General features: G+C 52.6%; 6 protein-coding genes across 6 annotated transcripts; 2 read left to right on the top strand and 4 right to left on the bottom strand.

Annotated features, from left to right (window-relative positions):
• Positions 1 to 1,036: 1,036 nt before the first annotated feature.
• On the bottom strand, positions 1,037 to 2,668 carry LTHEOB_1211 (Cytochrome p450 protein; the record flags this gene model as incomplete). The annotated part of the gene is made up of 4 exons (XM_035508941.1): positions 1,037 to 1,193; positions 1,248 to 2,041; positions 2,088 to 2,579; positions 2,636 to 2,668. The coding sequence occupies 4 exons, from the start codon at positions 2,666 to 2,668 to the stop codon at positions 1,037 to 1,039; spliced, it is 1,476 nt and encodes a 491-aa protein (XP_035367558.1).
• Positions 2,669 to 4,915: 2,247 nt separating this feature from the next.
• LTHEOB_1210 (Kelch repeat protein) lies at positions 4,916 to 6,749 on the top strand (the record flags this gene model as incomplete). Its single annotated transcript, XM_035508930.1, has 2 exons — positions 4,916 to 5,919; positions 5,981 to 6,749. 2 exons carry the CDS (start codon positions 4,916 to 4,918, stop codon positions 6,747 to 6,749), a joined length of 1,773 nt encoding a protein of 590 aa, XP_035367557.1.
• Positions 6,750 to 6,902: 153 nt separating this feature from the next.
• On the bottom strand, positions 6,903 to 9,102 carry LTHEOB_1209 (Beta-lactamase; the record flags this gene model as incomplete). The annotated part of the gene is made up of 5 exons (XM_035508918.1): positions 6,903 to 7,752; positions 7,819 to 7,843; positions 7,902 to 8,141; positions 8,276 to 8,425; positions 8,514 to 9,102. 5 exons carry the CDS (start codon positions 9,100 to 9,102, stop codon positions 6,903 to 6,905), a joined length of 1,854 nt encoding a protein of 617 aa, XP_035367556.1.
• A 1,389-nt stretch (positions 9,103 to 10,491) lies between these two features.
• Positions 10,492 to 12,359, bottom strand: LTHEOB_1208 (uncharacterized protein; the record flags this gene model as incomplete). Its single annotated transcript, XM_035508907.1, has 5 exons — positions 10,492 to 11,340; positions 11,396 to 11,472; positions 11,523 to 11,600; positions 11,843 to 11,881; positions 11,939 to 12,359. 5 exons carry the CDS (start codon positions 12,357 to 12,359, stop codon positions 10,492 to 10,494), a joined length of 1,464 nt encoding a protein of 487 aa, XP_035367555.1.
• A 1,163-nt stretch (positions 12,360 to 13,522) lies between these two features.
• LTHEOB_1207 (Enoyl-CoA hydratase) lies at positions 13,523 to 14,404 on the top strand (the record flags this gene model as incomplete). The annotated part of the gene is made up of 1 exon (XM_035508896.1): positions 13,523 to 14,404. One exon carries the CDS (start codon positions 13,523 to 13,525, stop codon positions 14,402 to 14,404), a length of 882 nt encoding a protein of 293 aa, XP_035367554.1.
• A 596-nt stretch (positions 14,405 to 15,000) lies between these two features.
• Positions 15,001 to 17,994, bottom strand: LTHEOB_1206 (Phytanoyl-dioxygenase; the record flags this gene model as incomplete). Its single annotated transcript, XM_035508885.1, has 3 exons — positions 15,001 to 16,059; positions 17,012 to 17,259; positions 17,352 to 17,994. The coding sequence occupies 3 exons, from the start codon at positions 17,992 to 17,994 to the stop codon at positions 15,001 to 15,003; spliced, it is 1,950 nt and encodes a 649-aa protein (XP_035367553.1).
• Positions 17,995 to 18,225: the final 231 nt, after the last annotated feature.

Below are 18,225 nucleotides of genomic sequence, written 5' to 3'. Positions count from 1 at the left end.
ACCGTCTTTTGCATGATGCGATCCCGCAATCGGGAACCTAAAGTGGGTCACTCTATCCTCGCAATAGGGTCACTGCTGACAAGTAACTGTTTGTGTGAAGGCGATGGCCCACAGAGACGCGTATACATCTGGGATCCGAGAATAAGCCGCGTTCTATCGAGTTGCGGGACCATTTCTGGAAGGTCTGAAACGTCAGAGGCTCGGGCCGGCAGGAGGCTTTGAACGGACCGATGGCGATCGGCAAGGCTTGAACATCAGTTGGGACAAGCGTGACGCTGATCTGAGAGGCGAAGCTTGTCTCACAGGGGCGGGAATAACGTTGATAACAGCAGTGTCGTCAGCTCTTACGAGTCACGTCTAGACAGAATGGCGCTCAAAAGTCGAGCTTCCCGATGCAGCCCCGGGGAGTCCATGTGCGATTTCGGGCAATCTCTGCAATGGCGCGGTCATGCCGGCGTGAGCAATATTCTGCACACCGCGCATCACATGATAAATAAAAATCACGCCTTAAGGGCCTATATTACAATAGGAGATATCCGACGCGAAGAAATATGACCAATCAGCTTCATAGGAAAGTGATGAGTAAAGTAAAGAAACAATCTTACCGCAAGAGCCCGGACTTCGGGGACTACGCCAGCACCGAACAAATTCTGAAGTGGAGCCTTGAACAATATTCCATTTCTGCAGGTGCCACGAACTCCTCAGGTCCTATCATGATTGTTTCACATCTAGTGTTTATCAAAACATCTCCAGGCCACTGTTTGTATGAGTGGCCTGTGCGATACCTGCACCTGCTTTCCCCTTCTGTCGCACGCCGCTGAAAAGCCGAAATGCTGTTCGGGAGTGAGTCAGGTCGAGGAGATCGATTTTGAAACACTAAATGCAACAAGCTTTCTTATCACACTATAAGAACGAGCTACTTCATAAATATGGAACTAATGCTTAATTGCCATACGCGCAGCGCTATGTGAACCGAAAAACCATTGCCTGAAAGCCATTTATGGGTGGTTCAGAAGTGCCCTGTCTATAAAAAGACCTACCTCTTCACCGGAGTAAGTTTGACCATCAAGGGATGCTTCTCCCATACCAGGTAAATCTTCTGGTCAATCCAGTTCTCCTGTCCGGAAACAAGCTCCATATCGAAATTCCATAGAATCGAAGCCAGGATCAAACGCATCTCAACATATGCAAGACTAAATCAGGCGTTAGTAAGTCCGCACGGTTAGATCAAGAAAGGATCCACTCACTTGCGGCCAATACAGTTCCTCGGGCCGAACGAAAACGGCTGCAAAGCATCCCTCCTGTCATTCTCCCACTTCGGATCTCCCGTCTCCAAGAAACGCTCCGGCGCGAAGACCTCCGGGTCGGCGAAGTTGGCCGGGGAATGGAACTGCGCGTACTGGTGGATTCCGACGGCGGTGTTGCCCGGCACCCACTTGCCTAAAATCGTGGCTCCCTGAGGCGGCGTCATGCGCGGCAGGTTATTGGCGGCAGGCGGATACATGCGCAGCGCCTCGTCGAAGAAGGCGAGGAGATACTTGAGCTCGCTGATGCTGTTGACGTTGATCTCGCTCTGATCGGCGAAGCGGCCGCGGATCTCGCTCACGACGCGGTCGTACACGCGGCGGTTGGTGAGCAGGTGGTAGGTGCCGCCGGAGAGCAGCGTGGCCGTCGTCTCGCTGCCGGCAATGACCAGGATCGGCGCCTGCGCGAAGACGTCGGGCATGGTCAGCTTGCCGCCCTGCTCGGCGCCCAGCAGGTGCGTCATGAAGTCCGTGTACGACGGCTCGGTGCTGCGGCGCCGCATGACGAGCTCGTCCGTCATGCTGTACAGCTTCTCGCGCTGCTTGCGGATGCGCTCCGGGATCATGTTCTTCACCAGGGCGGCGAGACTGGCCTCGACGCGCTTGAGGGCGCCCATCATGGAGCCGTAGCGGATGGTCGAGAACATGAATTCGATCCAGGGGTGGTATTCCGAGTTCTGTAGGCATCCGAAGGACTCTGCAAATGCGAGATGGCCAATAACGTCAAAGGTGGTGAACTGTTTATGTCAGCAACAAGGTAAAATAGGGTGGGTGCCGACTCACGTTATACCACCGCACAATGTCGGTGCCCTTGGGATCATTCTCTGTGGCCACTTCACGCAGCCGCTCAATCAAAAGATCAATGTAACCCCTGATGACAGGCTCCTGCTCCTTCATGGACTTCTCGGAAAACGCGTGCGACAGAAGCCTGCGGAGCTTCGCGTGCTGCTCCCTGTCCGCAGTGATAATTGTCGGATGGACTGGATCCGGGTTGACATTCATGCTGGGATGTTTTCCATTCTCCGGGACACCGTTCCGATGGCCGTAGATATCCTTCCAGGCGTGAGGGTCGGTATACACGAGCTCGTCTGGCGCGATGCGGACCACTGGACCGTACTTCTGGTGCAAGTCGTGCACCAAATAGGTCAAGTTGCCCTTGTATGCATGGTACTGAGACCAGAAAATGGTGGCCTTAGCATACCATGGGCCTGGATAAGAGCGAAGAGGATGAAGGAAGATGTTGTAAAAGATTTTAGACAGCGCAAGCAAGATTACCTATTGGTGGTTAGAAGGTGTGGCACTATTTCCAAAAACGGCTAAGCGCAACTTACAAGGCCGCCCGCGAGAAGGGGCACCGAAGGCATGTTTGGAAGTGCTGTAGAGCCTTGCAATTGCTAGCGAGGTATCTATGCTGAATGATTGAGATCTCTAGTGCGAGCAAGAATAATATATAGAATTTCAACATGTCCCTGTATGATATGTAGACTCGTAGAAGCCGTTGTGTGTTGATGCACCTGTGTTCCAAATGTAGTAAGGGATCGCCGTTGTCTCGGCTCGGTAGTAAAAGTAAGCCGATATTTCGCTGCCGGCCCACGGATCTTGACCCTACCGCTGCATTTCACGTATATATTGAATCAAACGGACGAACTACTGCGGGGGAAACAAGAAATCTGCGACAACATCGACCAAGCAGAGTAATGACAGGCGCCTTGCTCCAAATTTCAGGTATCTAGACCAGGCTTGGCTCGTAAAACTTACGTCGTCCCTGCTTGGCCTCATACTCGGCGACAATGCACATGCCATGCGTGCTCGCCGATAAGGACACGATCCCCCCGCTTCTTGAGAAGCAGTCGTGAAACGCCGACCAGTCTGCACCTCTCGCCACTCTCGAATAGCGCAATGGAACCCGGCTCCTCAGAGATCCGAATGATGTATCCACACGTCCATGGGAGCTTATGTTGCAAGTTGGTGGAGAACTGATTTAAAATCAGCGTGTCCAGTAACAACTTACAAAGTTACAGAGTTACAGAGTTACAAAGTTACGTGAGCTTAAAATGCTCACAGACGAACGCAATCACCACCACAGCATCCGCATCACAATTTTCAGGAATCGGAAGAGTACGAAAGAGTATCATCGGGTAAACCGGATAGAGATAAGGGTACATATTCTCTGTTTGACATCTGCAAGAGAATTGACTGTACAGCTTCTCTCATTGGACGCTCGGGAGTCTTTAGGCGTATGGCCGGATCAGGGAACGTCTTACCTCATCAAGCATACAGTCAATCGCCACCTTCTGCTTCTTGTCTAATGCCGGCAGCTACAGCGGGGGGCCCCACACAGATTAAAAGCAAGGATAGCCACGGGTATACACATCGACACGGAAGTCGGCTCACCAGTGATTTCTTAGTCAGATGTCCCTTCACGGCTTGTCTTTGCTGCTCTTGCTCTAGCCGCAGCTCATATGAAGGTAAGGTTTTTAATATTCAGCAGCTATGACTGCAGCATATATAGGTCATCGCTTGTTCTTGTATGAACCGGGTAGTTGTTTGTTGAACCTCATTGCTTTTACCGTGTTGTATTGCCGTATATTGTTGCTTTTTCTCAACACTATGCATCTACCCCAGTACATTGTCTTATCTTCAGACAAATGTGACGCAATCTACCCCTTTTCACACCACACCACTTATTCACAACTCAAATATAAATCAGATATGCTGCTCATTTTGAGGAAGTAGTAGGCTGCATTTTATTTTTTATCATGGAAAATAACGAAATATGGATCTTCCACATCTTTTTGCACAAAGTGCGGATTGTATTCAGATTCCTGCCGCTGCTTCAGTCATTGGTGAAAGAATTATCCGATCAGATCGCGCCATGGGATATCTCTGGGACACTCATCCTCTCAATAAGGTGATTTGCAGGGTTCATTTGTCCCTTTCGCCGTCTACTCACGAGTTGGTATGACAAAATTGCTGTAAAAGAGAACTCTTCGGACAGTTTCAGTAGAACATTTCATTGCAATTTATTTGAAAGCTCTGAAGTCAAGAGACAGGCTATTTTTAGTGGACTGAGGAGGCTGTGGTGAAATTGATCGAGTAAGCACTACGGGACTAGCGCAAGGCGGAGGACATTTAGCTACCAACCAGGTTCGAATAAGAAACGTCTAACAGGGGCCGCTCATACTCTAGTGCGGCTGCATGTGCCCACATCCGTCATGTGGCGGCCGGCAGTGTCACTGCGCAATAAGCTTGCACAGCCTAAGCTTCAACAAGCTTCCGGCACGCAAGACTCGGTGAATCAATTAATGATAATCGGGCTTGCTACACGTTTTAGCATGCCAGATTAATGTAGTGAATCTCGTGACCTGCAAAGCTCACAGCTAGCACGATGAATATCAGATAATAAACGAGAGATTCTCTGATCTCCATGTGGCGACTGAACCATGCGCTGATCCTCCATGTCGATCTTTGCACTATGGAGACCGAAACATGGGGGCTGATACTCCAAGAATCCTTCGGGCAGAAGCAAGTATAAAGCCTGACGGGCCGATCACTTTACCTGTCTTCTCTCTCTGCGTTCTGTCGGCTTTTCCTTTGTCTTGTGCTCCAAAATGGTCCATTTTCCCTATACAGGGTCACGGCGGATAGCCAGTGCCCTCCTCGCAATAGCACAGCTAAGCACCATCATCGAAGCGTCACCGTTCTCACTCCTTCCGCAAAATGAATCACCCGCAGACCGCTTCTCCCTCGAGCGGCGCCAAAGCGACGTCCCCAGCTCCTCCAACTTCATCCGCCGCGCCCTGCACGGCTCGACCGTCGTCGGCAACCGCCTCTACATCGACGGCGGCGAGATCGCCCAGTACGTCGACGGCAACACGGACACGCAAATGTCGCGCGTCAACAACCAGACCCTCTCCATCGACCTCAGCACCTCCTGGTCCAACTCGTCCGTCCAAATTTCTGCCCTCGACAAGAACGGCGCCCCGGTCTTCAACTTCCCGGGCCTGTGGTCTGACGGCACCAGCGCCTTCTACCTCTTCGCCGGCGAAGTCTCGCCCGTCGCAGGCGATAACGCCACGACGCCCAACGTCGCCGTGTGGAAGTTCAGCAGCACCCCCTCCGGCGACGGGTCGTGGGAGCAGCTGGCGACGTCGGACCCGCAGGTCTTCAACCAGCTCACACGCCCCGCGAACGCGCTCGTCGCATCCGGCGGTGGCAAGGGGTTCGTCCTCGGCGGCTACGAGTCCGGCAGGACGGATCCGGACTCTCACGACGCCGACACGCCCGTGCCGGGCCTCGTGTCGTTCGACTGGGAGAGCGGGGCGTGGAGCAACGAGTCCGCGACGCCGTTCACGACGTACGGCACCGCCGTGTCGGGCCAGATGCACTTCGTGCCGACGTTTGGGGAGGGCGGGTTGTTGATGATGTTTGGCGGAGAGAGCACGACGCCGACGACGTGGGATGAGAAGTCCGGACAGCTGCAGTTTAATAATGTTACTATGTACGAGCCGGAGACTGGGTCGTGGTATTCGCAGACGACGACGGGCGAGGCGCCGGGGGTGAGGGAGCTGTTTTGCGTGGTGGGGGCGGCGGGGAAGAATGGGACGTATGAGATGTGAGTGGCTCTCCTATCCTCTTTCTATAGTGCTTGATCACTGACCACGGATGGCGTGTAGATTTGTCTCTGGAGGCTGGGACGCATTCCAGGAAACCTGCTACGAGGACATGTACATCCTCTCTCTCCCCGGCTTCCACTGGTTCAAAGCGCCGAACGTCTCGGGCGGCCCCCGTGCCTTTCACACCTGCAACGTCATCGGAAACCGGCAGATGGTCATCATCGGCGGCGTCAACTACAAGTTGGGCATTCCAGGCGATTGGAAGGATCCGGACCCTTGGAGCCAGGGCATCGGCATCTTCGATATGACAAAGCTGAGTTGGAGTTCGGGCTACGATGCCGACGCTGCGGCGTACGAGTCTCCGGACAGAGTGAAGAGCTGGTACAGCCAAGGGAATGGCGATAATGTTGGATGGACCAATAACAAGGTCCGCGCGCTGTTTGCCTCTACCAATGGGAACAGTGGTTCGAACAATGGTGGCAGCAACACAAGCGGAAGTGGCAGGAGAAGATCGAAATCGTCCAGCAACACAGGCGCTATCGTGGGTGGCGTGGTGGGTGGTGTTGCCGGCCTCGCTTTGATCGCTGGTGCAGTGTGGCTGTTCATGCGGAAGCGGAAGGGGAACGCTGCTGGTGCTGGTACGGGAGGAGAGAAAGACAGTGCTGGTGCTGGTGGAGGATACGCATACCAGCAAGCACCGCCGTATGAGGTACCAGCTGAAACGGCGGGCCAAGGCCGGGCAGAAAGCCCGAAGAGGACGCCTGAGCTGCCGGCGGGGGGTAATAATGAAGTGCATGAGTTGGCTGGAACGCCAGGAATGGGGAAGTAAATGACTGATGACAACGTTGGCTGATAGAGTAATGATCCATTTGTAGAATGTTTAAGCTCTCAATCATATTTCTACAGAAGAGCTTTAAATGACGCAATCCATGTATGTACCTGGTAAACGTTTGTTGCCATGCTTCCTCCAAGCCAAGTCCCCTCACATGTACCCACCGTACCCCCCCTGCCGCACGTACTTCTCCCTCCACGCCCTCATCTCCACCCACAACGCCTCGCCCGTCTCCTCATCCACCCCCACCACCACATCATCCAGCATCCTGCTCGCAATCTGCGCCGGATCCGCCGTCAACCAGCTCAAACACGCGCTATCCAACGGGCCCCCAAAATCCGCATTCGGCAGCGCCTCGATGACCGCCCGGAACGCGACCTTGCCCTTGCTCTTCAACCGCGCCGGATACAGCGTCACAGCCGGCGCCCCGAACCCGCGCAGGTTTGCCGCCGGCAGCGCGCTCAGCACATCCACCCCGTTCGCCGTCCAACTCGTCACCGCGATACCGGGCTGACCCTCCTGCACTGCTAGTGTTAGAGTCCCATTACCACCGTCAGCCTGTACGAACGTCCCCGCGAAGCGCTGCGCCGCCTCCGCCCGCGCCGCCGCCTCGAAGGCCGGAGCGAAACTCCGCGCGATCAGGTCGCCCAGGTAGAACACCGGCGCGCCCGACGCGGCCCCCGCGCCCAGCACGACGTAGCCCCACTCGCGGTCCGGGTCGAGGCCGAACTGCGCGGAGTAGGCGCCGATGTTGCCGCCTTTGGTGTAGAGGTCGACGCGGGTCGTGGACGTGTTAGCCGTTGTGGTGCTGTTGCTGTCGGCGAGGGAGATGCGTGTGGATGTGATTTCCCAGGGGGCGCCGACGAAGTGCGTGTCGTCGGCGGTGCGCCAGTGGGGTTTGAGCCAGCGGCGGGTGAGGGCGCGGGGGAGGAGGGTGGAGCGGAGGATGGAGCGGCCGATGGTGGTGATGTCGTTGATGGTGGAGTAGACGCTGCCGGCGCTGTTGGGCGGGGGAAGGGCTTGTTAGTAAGGGATTGGGTTGAGAGAGGGACAGCTTTTCACGTACGCGTTTTCTTCTCCGAGGTCAAGGCCTGTTGGAGGAAGTGTGTTAGCTGGATGTTGAAGTTCTTGAGAGCGTCACTCACTCACCCCACCATGCCGCCGTCTTCCCACCAGGGATCACTCCGTGGCTGTCGTCCTGTGGCGTTGAAACCGTAGTTGACGAAAGGCCCAATGGGTCTGCGATCTGGCTGTTGAAAGTCGTCTCATATGGCTCACCAGTTATGTTCTCAATCACATTACTGAGTAAGCGGAACGCTGCGTTGGAATAGGTGGGGGTCTCAAAGGCGGGGAAATAAGCACCGAGCTTATTTAGACCTTGGATGAACTCTGTTCCCGGGTTTGTCAGCTTCCGGTCTCTCTGACTTTTACCCTCTCGTCTTTCTCAAGCAGTTGCCTTTCTCTGCGGAGAAGCTACCGCGGGGGGTTTACTGCGGATGGTTCACCAAAAGGACGTGACTTACGCTCACGACTGCACAATGGCAAGTCTGGAGAGAATCCGGGAGCCGGAAGGCCGCATTCCGGAATGTCGTCAGATGGCAGTTTTGAGCTGTTGACTCCCAGAACAGGCAACAAACTACCATTTGCTGCAGTAGTGTAGTCGGGCCAGGCATCTGCATGCAAATCAGTCTTCCATTCCATCGGATAGCCAGAACTCCCATCCGCTTCTCCGCCGCTCCATGAAATGGTAGCAATACTCACAATCTCTCGGTATCCCAGAAATCTGAGATGCCAACGCCTCAACAGTAATGTCTTCCCACCGGATTCTTGCCAGCTCATCCTCGTCATCCGCACCGTCCTCCAGGTCTGGCAAGAACTCCGTGATCGGCCTCCCAAAATCCCTATCACCTCTAGCCGCCAACAGCGCATACACGGTCAACATCTTCGTCACGCTCCCAACACGATACACACTCTCATTGTCCAGCTCTCTGCCACCAGTCGCGTTTTCCATTCCTGGAGGAGCGAAGTGATAGTTAAAAATGAGGCCATCGTCCGTATCAGCGGCTGAAAAGATGGCCACGGAGAAGAAAGTGCTGTTCAATGCCACAACGCCTTCGCCTGATTGGGTGAGATCATCGAGCTGGGCGCGCAGGGCTGATTGCGCGGCCAAGATGGCAGGTGCATTGCCGGCGTCGGTGGGTGGAGGGAAGAGCTGGCCGGCATAGGGGCATTTCTGGTAGGTCGTGATGGGTTCGTAAGAGTCTGGAGTTTGAGGCCAACGCGTCGAGGCGAGAGCGACTTGTGCTGCGAGAGCGACAAGGGTGAGTGGGGCGATATTCCGGCTAAGCATTGCCGGGGTTCTTGTTTTCCGATCCCTTGCTCTTCAAAATCTCCGACGCAGCAGGTAATTCTCCTACTGAACTGATCGCAGTGGATAGGGAAGTGAGTAGGAATGGATATGTTCTCCAACTTTAAGCGGACCTCTTTATACCAGATCTTGCCCGAGTTTTCTTTTTGGGAAGTTCCTCTCTTCCACCGCCACCACTATCACAACATAAGCCACGCTCATCTCGCCAGAACCAGTTGCTTTCCCGGCCAAGTGCTTATCTTTGCTTCTGAAAGAGGGGTACCTCGTTCGATGGTTAGGGCCTTGATTGCGGATCCCAAAACATGGGGGTTTTAGCCGGATTTTGAGTATGTGATACGTCGGAATGGCCGTAGTTGCACAGAAAAGCAACTCTGTGCTGCCGGTAGGATGCTAAAATTCTCTAGTAGAGTTTCGTTTTCCAGCACGCCTCCATCACAAGGACGAGACATGGCGGTGCATGATCGAAAAGCCACCAAAATCTCATTCAGCCGCGAAGCCATCATTTTCATGGCAGACGTCCACGACTATGATGGCCTGGCCTATTCCCGCTCAGGGTTACATGATCCACATTATTGCCAAGCGTGCGTTGGACCCAATAGGCAACCGTCGTGGCCAGATACCCTGTTGATTGATTTTCCCGAAATGGTCAAGCGTAGCGAGATGCATGACACCAATCTCGGTCAGCATGCATGTGACTGAGTGAATCTCGGGCGTCATGCAGCCTTGTGTGGCTTGAAATGTTCGTGAAGAAAAAGCACACGAGAAATCGGAGTTTTGCATCGCCTGCGTTGTTTTCTTGGCTGCTCATTGTTCTTGGACTGCATAATCCCTCTGAACCAGTGTTGGAAATCGCCTGATTTATCGGGAGAGGGGGTCCCGCATCTCTTCGTCTTATGCAAACATCCTTTTACTATTACTAGATGCGCATAAGGAACCTCGCGGGACGGGCGGAACGGGCCTGGCCGAGTTGCGCAGTTTCCGCCCTGTCATCTTTCCAGAAAGAGATTAGGCATCAACACAGAGGAGACTACTGCAAGCCCCGTTAAATGCCATAGATCTGACTAACCTTAAAGGGACGTTCGAAAAGTAAGGAAAAAAGAAACAAAGGAGTTTTCCCTGCTGACCGCTTCTGTCTCATTTTGAAGGATTAAAGATACATTGTTCGCCACTCAGATTCGCGGACTTTTTGTGCAACTTTAAAAAAGAAAGTCAAAACGACTGAGGGTGTGAGTTGTTCACTACCAACCTGTAAATGATCTGTTTCTTGAGGACCATTATCATCGAAGTATACCCTTTTGCCATTCTGGAAAATGCTCCTTAACGAAGCGTTCAATATTACCGCAGGCTTACAACGCATCATTGATATAAATATTACGTCATATCGAGATCTTCTCTATGGAGGTAGATATTCCACAAGGAATTCAACGGGTCGTTGTAAATCTTCGGGTTCCACGGAAAATCTCTCATCACTCTGCGCAAGCTCTTTACTTCCCTGATTTCGATAATCTCAATGAGAGAAGAAAAATGCCGTATGAACCACTTCGCATTGTCTAATGCGCCTGCAGCGTCGCCCTTTAGCCGCGAGCCGGTTGACCAACCTATGAAAAACACCCAAAGCAGGCTTTGCGCAGATGCCACCTTTCTCCATGTGTCAATCACATTGGGTACGTCCAGGATGCGTCTCAGAGTTGCCGCGAACACGCCGTACATGGGCGTTTCCTTTCGCGTGAAGGTCATCATGCCAAAGACGCACATCTGGGCCGCCTGCAGCATGCCGGCGTAGACCAGATCCGTAGGATCCGTAGACTGCGAAGCCTCAAACTTCTCCTTTTGCTCGAACAGCTCGACTAAGAGCCGATGCTCCAAATCATCCAACACGCTGGCAAAAGCCGGCTGCGGGGCACTCAGCTGAACTAATGCAACGGTGTGCAGTTGGAAAAAGATCATGTTCAATTCCGACTCTTCCAGCTGGTCTGGCAGATGCTCCATCGTGCGTCGGTGCCCCGTTCCTGCCGTCTTGATTACGTCGGGATGGAGATGATGCACGGGTAGTTGAGGGAGCGTGGGACGCAGCGTCAAGCATGCGCATGGGTAGAATTCGCACCACTTGAGGGCCCGCTGGGCCATTGAACCGAAGGTTGAAAACCCTCCGCGCGCGGCTACGAGTTTCAGCATGGCGTCTTTGTGATGCTTCGCATTGGTGAAATTTCCCATCCAAGTCTGCGGTTATCAGTCAGCAGGTCTGATCAGATCCACGACGATTATAGAAATTCACCTCAGCGACACCCAGGCCTGCTATCATGGCCACGTACGACTCGGAGATGTCTGTACCAGTCTTGCCGATAGGCATTTCTTCGACCTGTTAGTGATCGAGAAGCTCCGTTCTACAGTACTCATCATACCTTCTCTGACAATCTGCAATACCTGGGCCCAGTACTTGCGGGTCTCGTAGTCCATGTCGCTTGACAAATTCTTCATGACTTGCCATATAAACAGCATTATGTAGTACTGAATAGTCAGTCTCCCCATTATTTTTTTTTGTAAAGAAGCCTGGGTTACTGACGCTAATTTTTTCATCTTGAACAAAGCTGAACTGTACTCGACTCCACTGCATTTTCTCTCTCTCAAACTTATTTTTGTGGCAGACAAGTGAATCTATATGTCCATCAGCCAAACGCAACTTTCCAAGCCAGCTATGGGGTTCACCAACAGACTCACGCACCATGTGTCATCGGAGTAGGCCCGGGGTAGTGTTCGAAATCTACACGTTTTTGCTGTCAGACCGTGTCAAGTCCAAGCCAGCTCCGTCTTCACCTACAATATCTAATAGCCGCATGCTGTTCCGGAGTGCCCTCGACGGGCAGCATGTTGAACGGGTCGGTCTGCTGGGGGCTCAATTCCAGGGAAAGACGAGGAGGGGTGAGCCCTCCCACGGCCAAGAGCTCGCGCTCGCCGGCCTGGCGCTCCCGCTTGTCCTTACTGGCGACCAGCATGACATGGCTTTTGAGCTCGCTCGCCGTCCTATCGTAGCGTAGCCCTGGCTGACGCCTGCCTCGCGGCCCGCGAACCTCAACGAAGAGCAGGCGTTTGCTGCTTGGCGCGGCGGCGGCGGCCGCCGACGACGACGCCGACGACGAACTCGACTTCCGCGTCAGCTCGCGCTGCGACGATGCCGAGTCTGCGGCCTTCCGGTCGTCTTGCGCGCGCTCTTTGCCATGTTTCCGTGGCTTAGGCTGCATCGTGGGGAAGATGCGAGGCCAAACTACGTCTGTATGACGTTGAGGAAAGTGCGCCACCACAGAAGCTAAGGGGAAAAAGCGGGAGTGGGGGGAGCAGTGTGGTACGAGCGGGGCCACTGCTAATAAATGTTTTCAGGGGTGCTGGGCCTCACGTGGATACTGGGCGCATAATTTCTATTTTTAACCCGTGAAAAAAAATGGCAGCGTTCGGTTACCGATAGCTGAGGCTGAGATATTGATCAGTGAGCACCCACTCATGCGCTCGCCTGATCGTGTGCGCGATGTCGGCGCTGACAGGTGCTGTGTGTCCGGGGCTCGGCTGCACGAGTCAATGCGGAACACCCGTTCGGCGTCCGATCAGATACGGGAGATCTGCCTTGACCAGGCACACTTACGGTAACACCCACGGGCCGTGTTCATAAACTCAATTCCCGCTGCCGAACAAGCTTAAAGTAGTACCTTGAAGAGCTTAAATTTCGTCACAGGGCTATCTAGCGTTGTGACCATGCCAGCTTCATCGCCCTACTCCCGAAGACTTGCAGACAGAATTGATGTCGAACGAGATTGAAATCCCTTGGTGGGGACCATCATTCTATAGGGATTACTCGCGGCATTAATCTGCAAGCAGCTTGCTGAGTAAACAACCATCGAAGCTATGAGTTAAATTAGGGACCTCTTCGACAGTCTTCTGCATGTTCAATATTAGTAAAACTGTTTGCAGTGGATGATCATTCTGGATGGGATGTAAACAGGGTTGCAGCTGATCTCTCGATCACACAGTGGAAGGTGGGGATCATCCAAGAACACCCCGCACACAATAGCAACATCCATCGGACCCAATATGGAATTTGAGTAAGCTGATCTATCTCTTGAACGTTACAAGGCTTTAACTTCGTTAGAGCTTACCTTTCGCATCCGAGTTTCTGACGTAATCAAAAGTCATCGGACCAACCACCATCCCCGCTTCACCCACACAAATTATTACATGCGTCCTACTGTAACCCTGTCGAACAAGGGACAGGCCATAATTTAACCTCGGCTACTGCCTATTGAGGGGCAGACAATATAATAACTCAGAATTCGTCAACCACCTTCCCGCTTCAGCGAATGCTGTCTCATTCTGATTCATTGCATCCATTTCCCGCAAGCTTGTGCATACCAAGATGCCTGACAACAAAACTCCCCCACCGGGCGTAGATTCAGAGCCAAACCCTGTCTCTGTCACGACCACTGAGGATGGCATCACCACCATCACCCTGGACCGCCGCCATCGGAAGAATGCAGTCGACGGTCCTACGGCAAGGATGCTCAGGGATGCATTCCTGACTTTTGAGGACGACCCGACTCAGAAGGTCTGCATCTTCAACGGCGCGAACGGAACTTTCTGCGCCGGTTTCGACCTCCACGAGGTCGCCAAGTTCACGCCGGAAGGCGGACCAGGATACAAAGGTCTGAACATCGGCCCAGAGCACCGCGTCGACGGCCGCAACCCTGGTCCAATGGGCCCATCACGAATGCAGATCAAGAAGCCCGTCATCAGCGCCGTGTCCGGCTACGCCGTAGCTGGTGGGCTTGAGCTGTCTCTTATCGGTGACATTCGTGTCGCCGAGGAAGATGCCGTATTTGGCGTCTTCTGCCGGCGCTGGGGCGTTCCCCTCATCGATGGCGGCACCGTGCGTCTGCAGGCTATCATCGGCCTTGGAAGAGCTCTCGACATGATCCTCACCGGAAGGCCTGTTCCGGCACAGGAAGCGCTGCAGATGGGACTCGCGAACCGCGTCGTTCCAAAGGGTAAGGCGCTTGAAGAGGCCAACAAGATTGCGAGGCAGCTTCTTACGTTCCCGCAAGCCTGCATGAATGTTGACCGCTCCAGCTGCTACTATTCAGTCTACAACGCCACGTCGTTCGAAGACGCGTTGAGGAATGAATTCGACGAGGGAATTAAAGTGATTACTACAGAGAGCGTTAAGGGGGCTTCGAAGTTCAGTAAAGGCGCAGGACGCCATGGGGCCTTTGAACAGCCGGAGAGAAATTCAAAACTATAACTGTTGTCGTTTGATGGAGTAAGGCGTATGTTGACGACTGTCCGCGATGGTTGCTACTAAAATTGAGAATTTGATTCTGCATGAGTGTGGCTTTCAGCTGGATTGTGTTCCTCTACCGAGACTGTCACTGTGTTACCGCAAACCAGCCAGTGGCTCTCCTGTCTTTTCAGTCTATATAAGTTCCCTATCGATCTGGAAGCGTCGAGACCTGAGGTAGCTGGGCTCGATAAATCCACTTTTAGAGACGGATTCCAGGGCTGGAAGAATCAAAATTCCACTATTTTTTATCAAGCAGTGATATTGCAAACAGAAAATACCACAAAAGGGAGAGTACCTGTTCATCGCAGGTAACCAGCAATATCTGAAGCCAATATCAATCCCACTCCAGCACTGTGTATTTCAGAAAGCTCATATTCCCATCGGTCAGTTCAATTCAATTTCAATATATATACATGTGAGCCTGTGCATATCGTAATTCTTCCGGATAGCCTCCGGTCAGCCCAATAAGTAATCATTTGACTTATAGTATAATCAAAGACTTCCCTATCGTATAGCCCCGTCAAATTTGTCCATATCGATAATCAGAATCATCGAGCCTATGCTCGTCTCTTGCCTGCTCGTGCCTCGGCTAATTCTTCTGCTCGCCTCTTTTCTGGTCCCGGGAGGCGCAATATTGCCGTGGCTTCCGTGAACTGATACTCTATGTGCTTACCAGGCTCGTGAATCGTGAGCAGGAGTTTGAGCCTAACTTCCCCTTTCTTGTCTTCCCTGGCCTGCTCCACTTCTTTCATAAGTTCACGGAAGCCTCTCATAACGCAGTCCACGTCGTCGGATCCCCCTGTACCAGTCGGATTCGCAAAGTGATTGATGCCATCGATGATGCAGATGATAGTACCGGCAGTTACAGTCTTGACGAGAGAGGCAAAATGTTGAAACAACTTCCCTACGTTGCCTAAAGGTATCTGTCCCGGTGCCCACTGTTCTATAGTCAATTTGTTTGTCATATATCTGTTTTCAGACTTGTGGACTAGGAGCTGAGCAATAAGAGACCTCATCATGCCCTCCACGCCCCGAAGCGGGTCATGTTCTTCAAGGTGCAGCTGGCAGAAGAAACTGAGCGGAAAGATATAGGGCATCTGGGGCAGTTCCCTGCCCAGTGTCGCGCACAGTTTTCTGCCCATTGTCGCGCACATGTAGGAGATAGGACATGAGGTCTCGCCGCCGGCCCCGAGGATAATCGTAGTGCTCGAAAAGTAGCCTTGCAACCATAATGTAAAAGCATCTTTCTTAACCACTGAAGATATGCTGCTGTAGAGCTTGTTGGTAGCCTCCTCACAGGTGTCCAGGATGTACGACTGCTCTTTTGCAACTAGCTCCGAAACCCGTTGTATTATGTCACTCTCCGGGCCCGGGATATCCAAATTCTGCAGGACGGTGCCAACGGGGACCAAGTTCCGCACTATTTTCTGTTGGGAAGCAACCCACTCGTGCCATGGCTTCTCGTGGTTGCTCCATTCGAAGTCTGTAGACTCTGTAGTCGGCGATCCAGGCCTTATTATTGTTATGGGTTCGATGAGCCCTCCCAAACGAGCTTCAGGTGTCCCCATGTTGTCGAAGTTGCTGGTCTGAAACAGAGATCTTCCGCCCTTCGAGTCCTACGTGAGCGTAATTTGTCAGCATACTTCCGCTATTGTACTTTAAAATGCACGTGGTGAGCTACCTCAAAATTCACTGTGTGCTTGACAAGTAATACTGTAATTTGCCAGCAAGGCGAGTCCGAGGGACAGAGTGAGACGAGGGAGATTATCGTGACGGAGTGCTTGGTGCTCGAAGTATGTTCGAGGAAACAGATCTTTATATACCATCGGTCGAAAATTTCACGAGAGACCGTCGCGATATCACATGCTTCTTTCTTTATTGCACATAGAAATTTCTATGCAGCCACTTATGACACGCTAGAGAATTCGTTGACTGCTGGCATTCACGATTAGACCAGTAAAGGTTACACACATAAGTCTACCCATCGTGCGTTCTTTGATGAAGCACGCACCGTACTGGGCAAATGTACACATCTTTGTATAGAATGTTTTTGTCAAGAGATTTGCCCATGTGCCTAGCATTCGTTGTACGTGGAAGTAGGCCCACATGTTCAATTAAAGCAAACTGATTAGGCGGGTGACCGCTTACTTCTACGTACTTTCAAATGATTTGTGTCAAAAAAAAGGGCGATCAAGACCTCACAAAGCCAATGCTGCCAACTCAGATGCGCATGGCGCAACGGAACCTGTGATAGAACACAGACAAAGCTTTCGCTTGATTCGTGGCAAAATATTGGTATCTTTGCCTTAGGGATGATTAGTGTTCCGAACGTCTCTGTGATCCTTAGTTCAAGACAGATGACCTGGGTGTGAATAATGGGTCCGAGTCTGAGTCCGGGTGCCAGCCAGAAACCGAGCGGTCATAGTCACCAGAGGAATAAGATTACAAACCTCAAAAGGCACTTGGGGAAGTGAATTCAAAACAATAATAACAGCTTCAATTTCGATGCACTGTTCATTATTCTGGCTATGAATTTGCCTTGGCCAAAGCGCCAACAAGATTTCTTACTGGGTCTTCGTTTTCAACGATACCCAACACTGTGGAAGGCTTCTTGTATCCAAGAAGCGAGAGCATCTTGTCGCTCATCGTCCACAGCTTGCTCCGCGGTATCGCGAGAAATTGGTTTTCCTCAGTACGTAGAGTCCCCCTTACGAAAAATAGACCGTGAACTTTGCGAACCTCACCTGGAACCGAGTTGTAACCACCGCCGTGGTAGCAGGAAGCTAGGAAGATGAGGGCAGACCCTGGACTCATTTCTGAGGAGGTTTGGCGTCAGTATGATTTTCATTCCTGTGAAAGCAATGGGGTCAAGTAGCTTAAGGTGCATAGAAGCGGAGTGGTGATTTACCTGCAAAGCAAACCTCGTCCGTCCGCGGAGCTCGGGAGTCATCCCATTTGTGAGAGCCAGGGACAAACATAGTAGCACCATTCTCGCGAGTGGTCCTCGTTCCAGCAATAAGGCAGCCGAACTGACTCGCCTTTTTGAGGTCGAACTTGCCGCCATGCTTGATGCCGTGCACATTATCGTCGCGATGAAGCCGCTGACGCGGAGCGCCGTAGCCAATGTGCAAAGTGACGCTGATGCTCAAGAGGGGGTCGATGGTGTTATGCTCGACGAAGTCCTCCCGGATGACACTGAAGTTGTCCTGTAGGATGGCTGTGCGAAGGTCTTCCAACACGGGGTGTTCGCAGAGCTTGGCAACTGTCGGCGACTTTCCGACAAGGCCAGGCACGGCAAGCGTCTCTTTGGGAATGATGTGCAGCGCGCTGTCTGCGGTCGAGCGAGTCTCCTTGCGATAAGACTCGACATCTTCATCGATGGCAGCGAGCTCTTCTGGACTTGCAAAGTTGGTGAGGATAACGCCACCATCTTTTTCAAGAATTCGGAGGATCTCGTCAAGTGGTGCATCTGCTGGGATGGAAGTGACACTAGTCGGAGGTTGGTGCGCTGGATCAATTGGTTGAGGAGGTGAAAGCACTTGAACTGCCATATTCGGTTATCTTGGGGTATTCGGTAGATAGCACAGGCGAGTTGAAAGATAATTCCAGGAGGAAATAGTTATCGCCCTACAGGGAGTTTCAAATAGGTAATCGAAGGTGCGGCAGCAATGCACTTGAGCCGACACGGGCGAGGCTTATCGCTGAAGAATGGGGTTATCGCGATCATCACTGCTCCCAATGGTCAGCGCACGTACGTTGGGCATCCAGATTGTAGAGTGGCG

This window comes from Lasiodiplodia theobromae, assembly GCF_012971845.1.
Source record: "Lasiodiplodia theobromae strain AM2As chromosome Unknown scaffold_3, whole genome shotgun sequence".
NCBI lineage: Eukaryota > Fungi > Ascomycota > Dothideomycetes > Botryosphaeriales > Botryosphaeriaceae > Lasiodiplodia > Lasiodiplodia theobromae.
The sequence above is the reverse complement of the archived record's forward strand: the minus strand, read 5'-3'. Positions and strand labels throughout refer to the sequence as shown.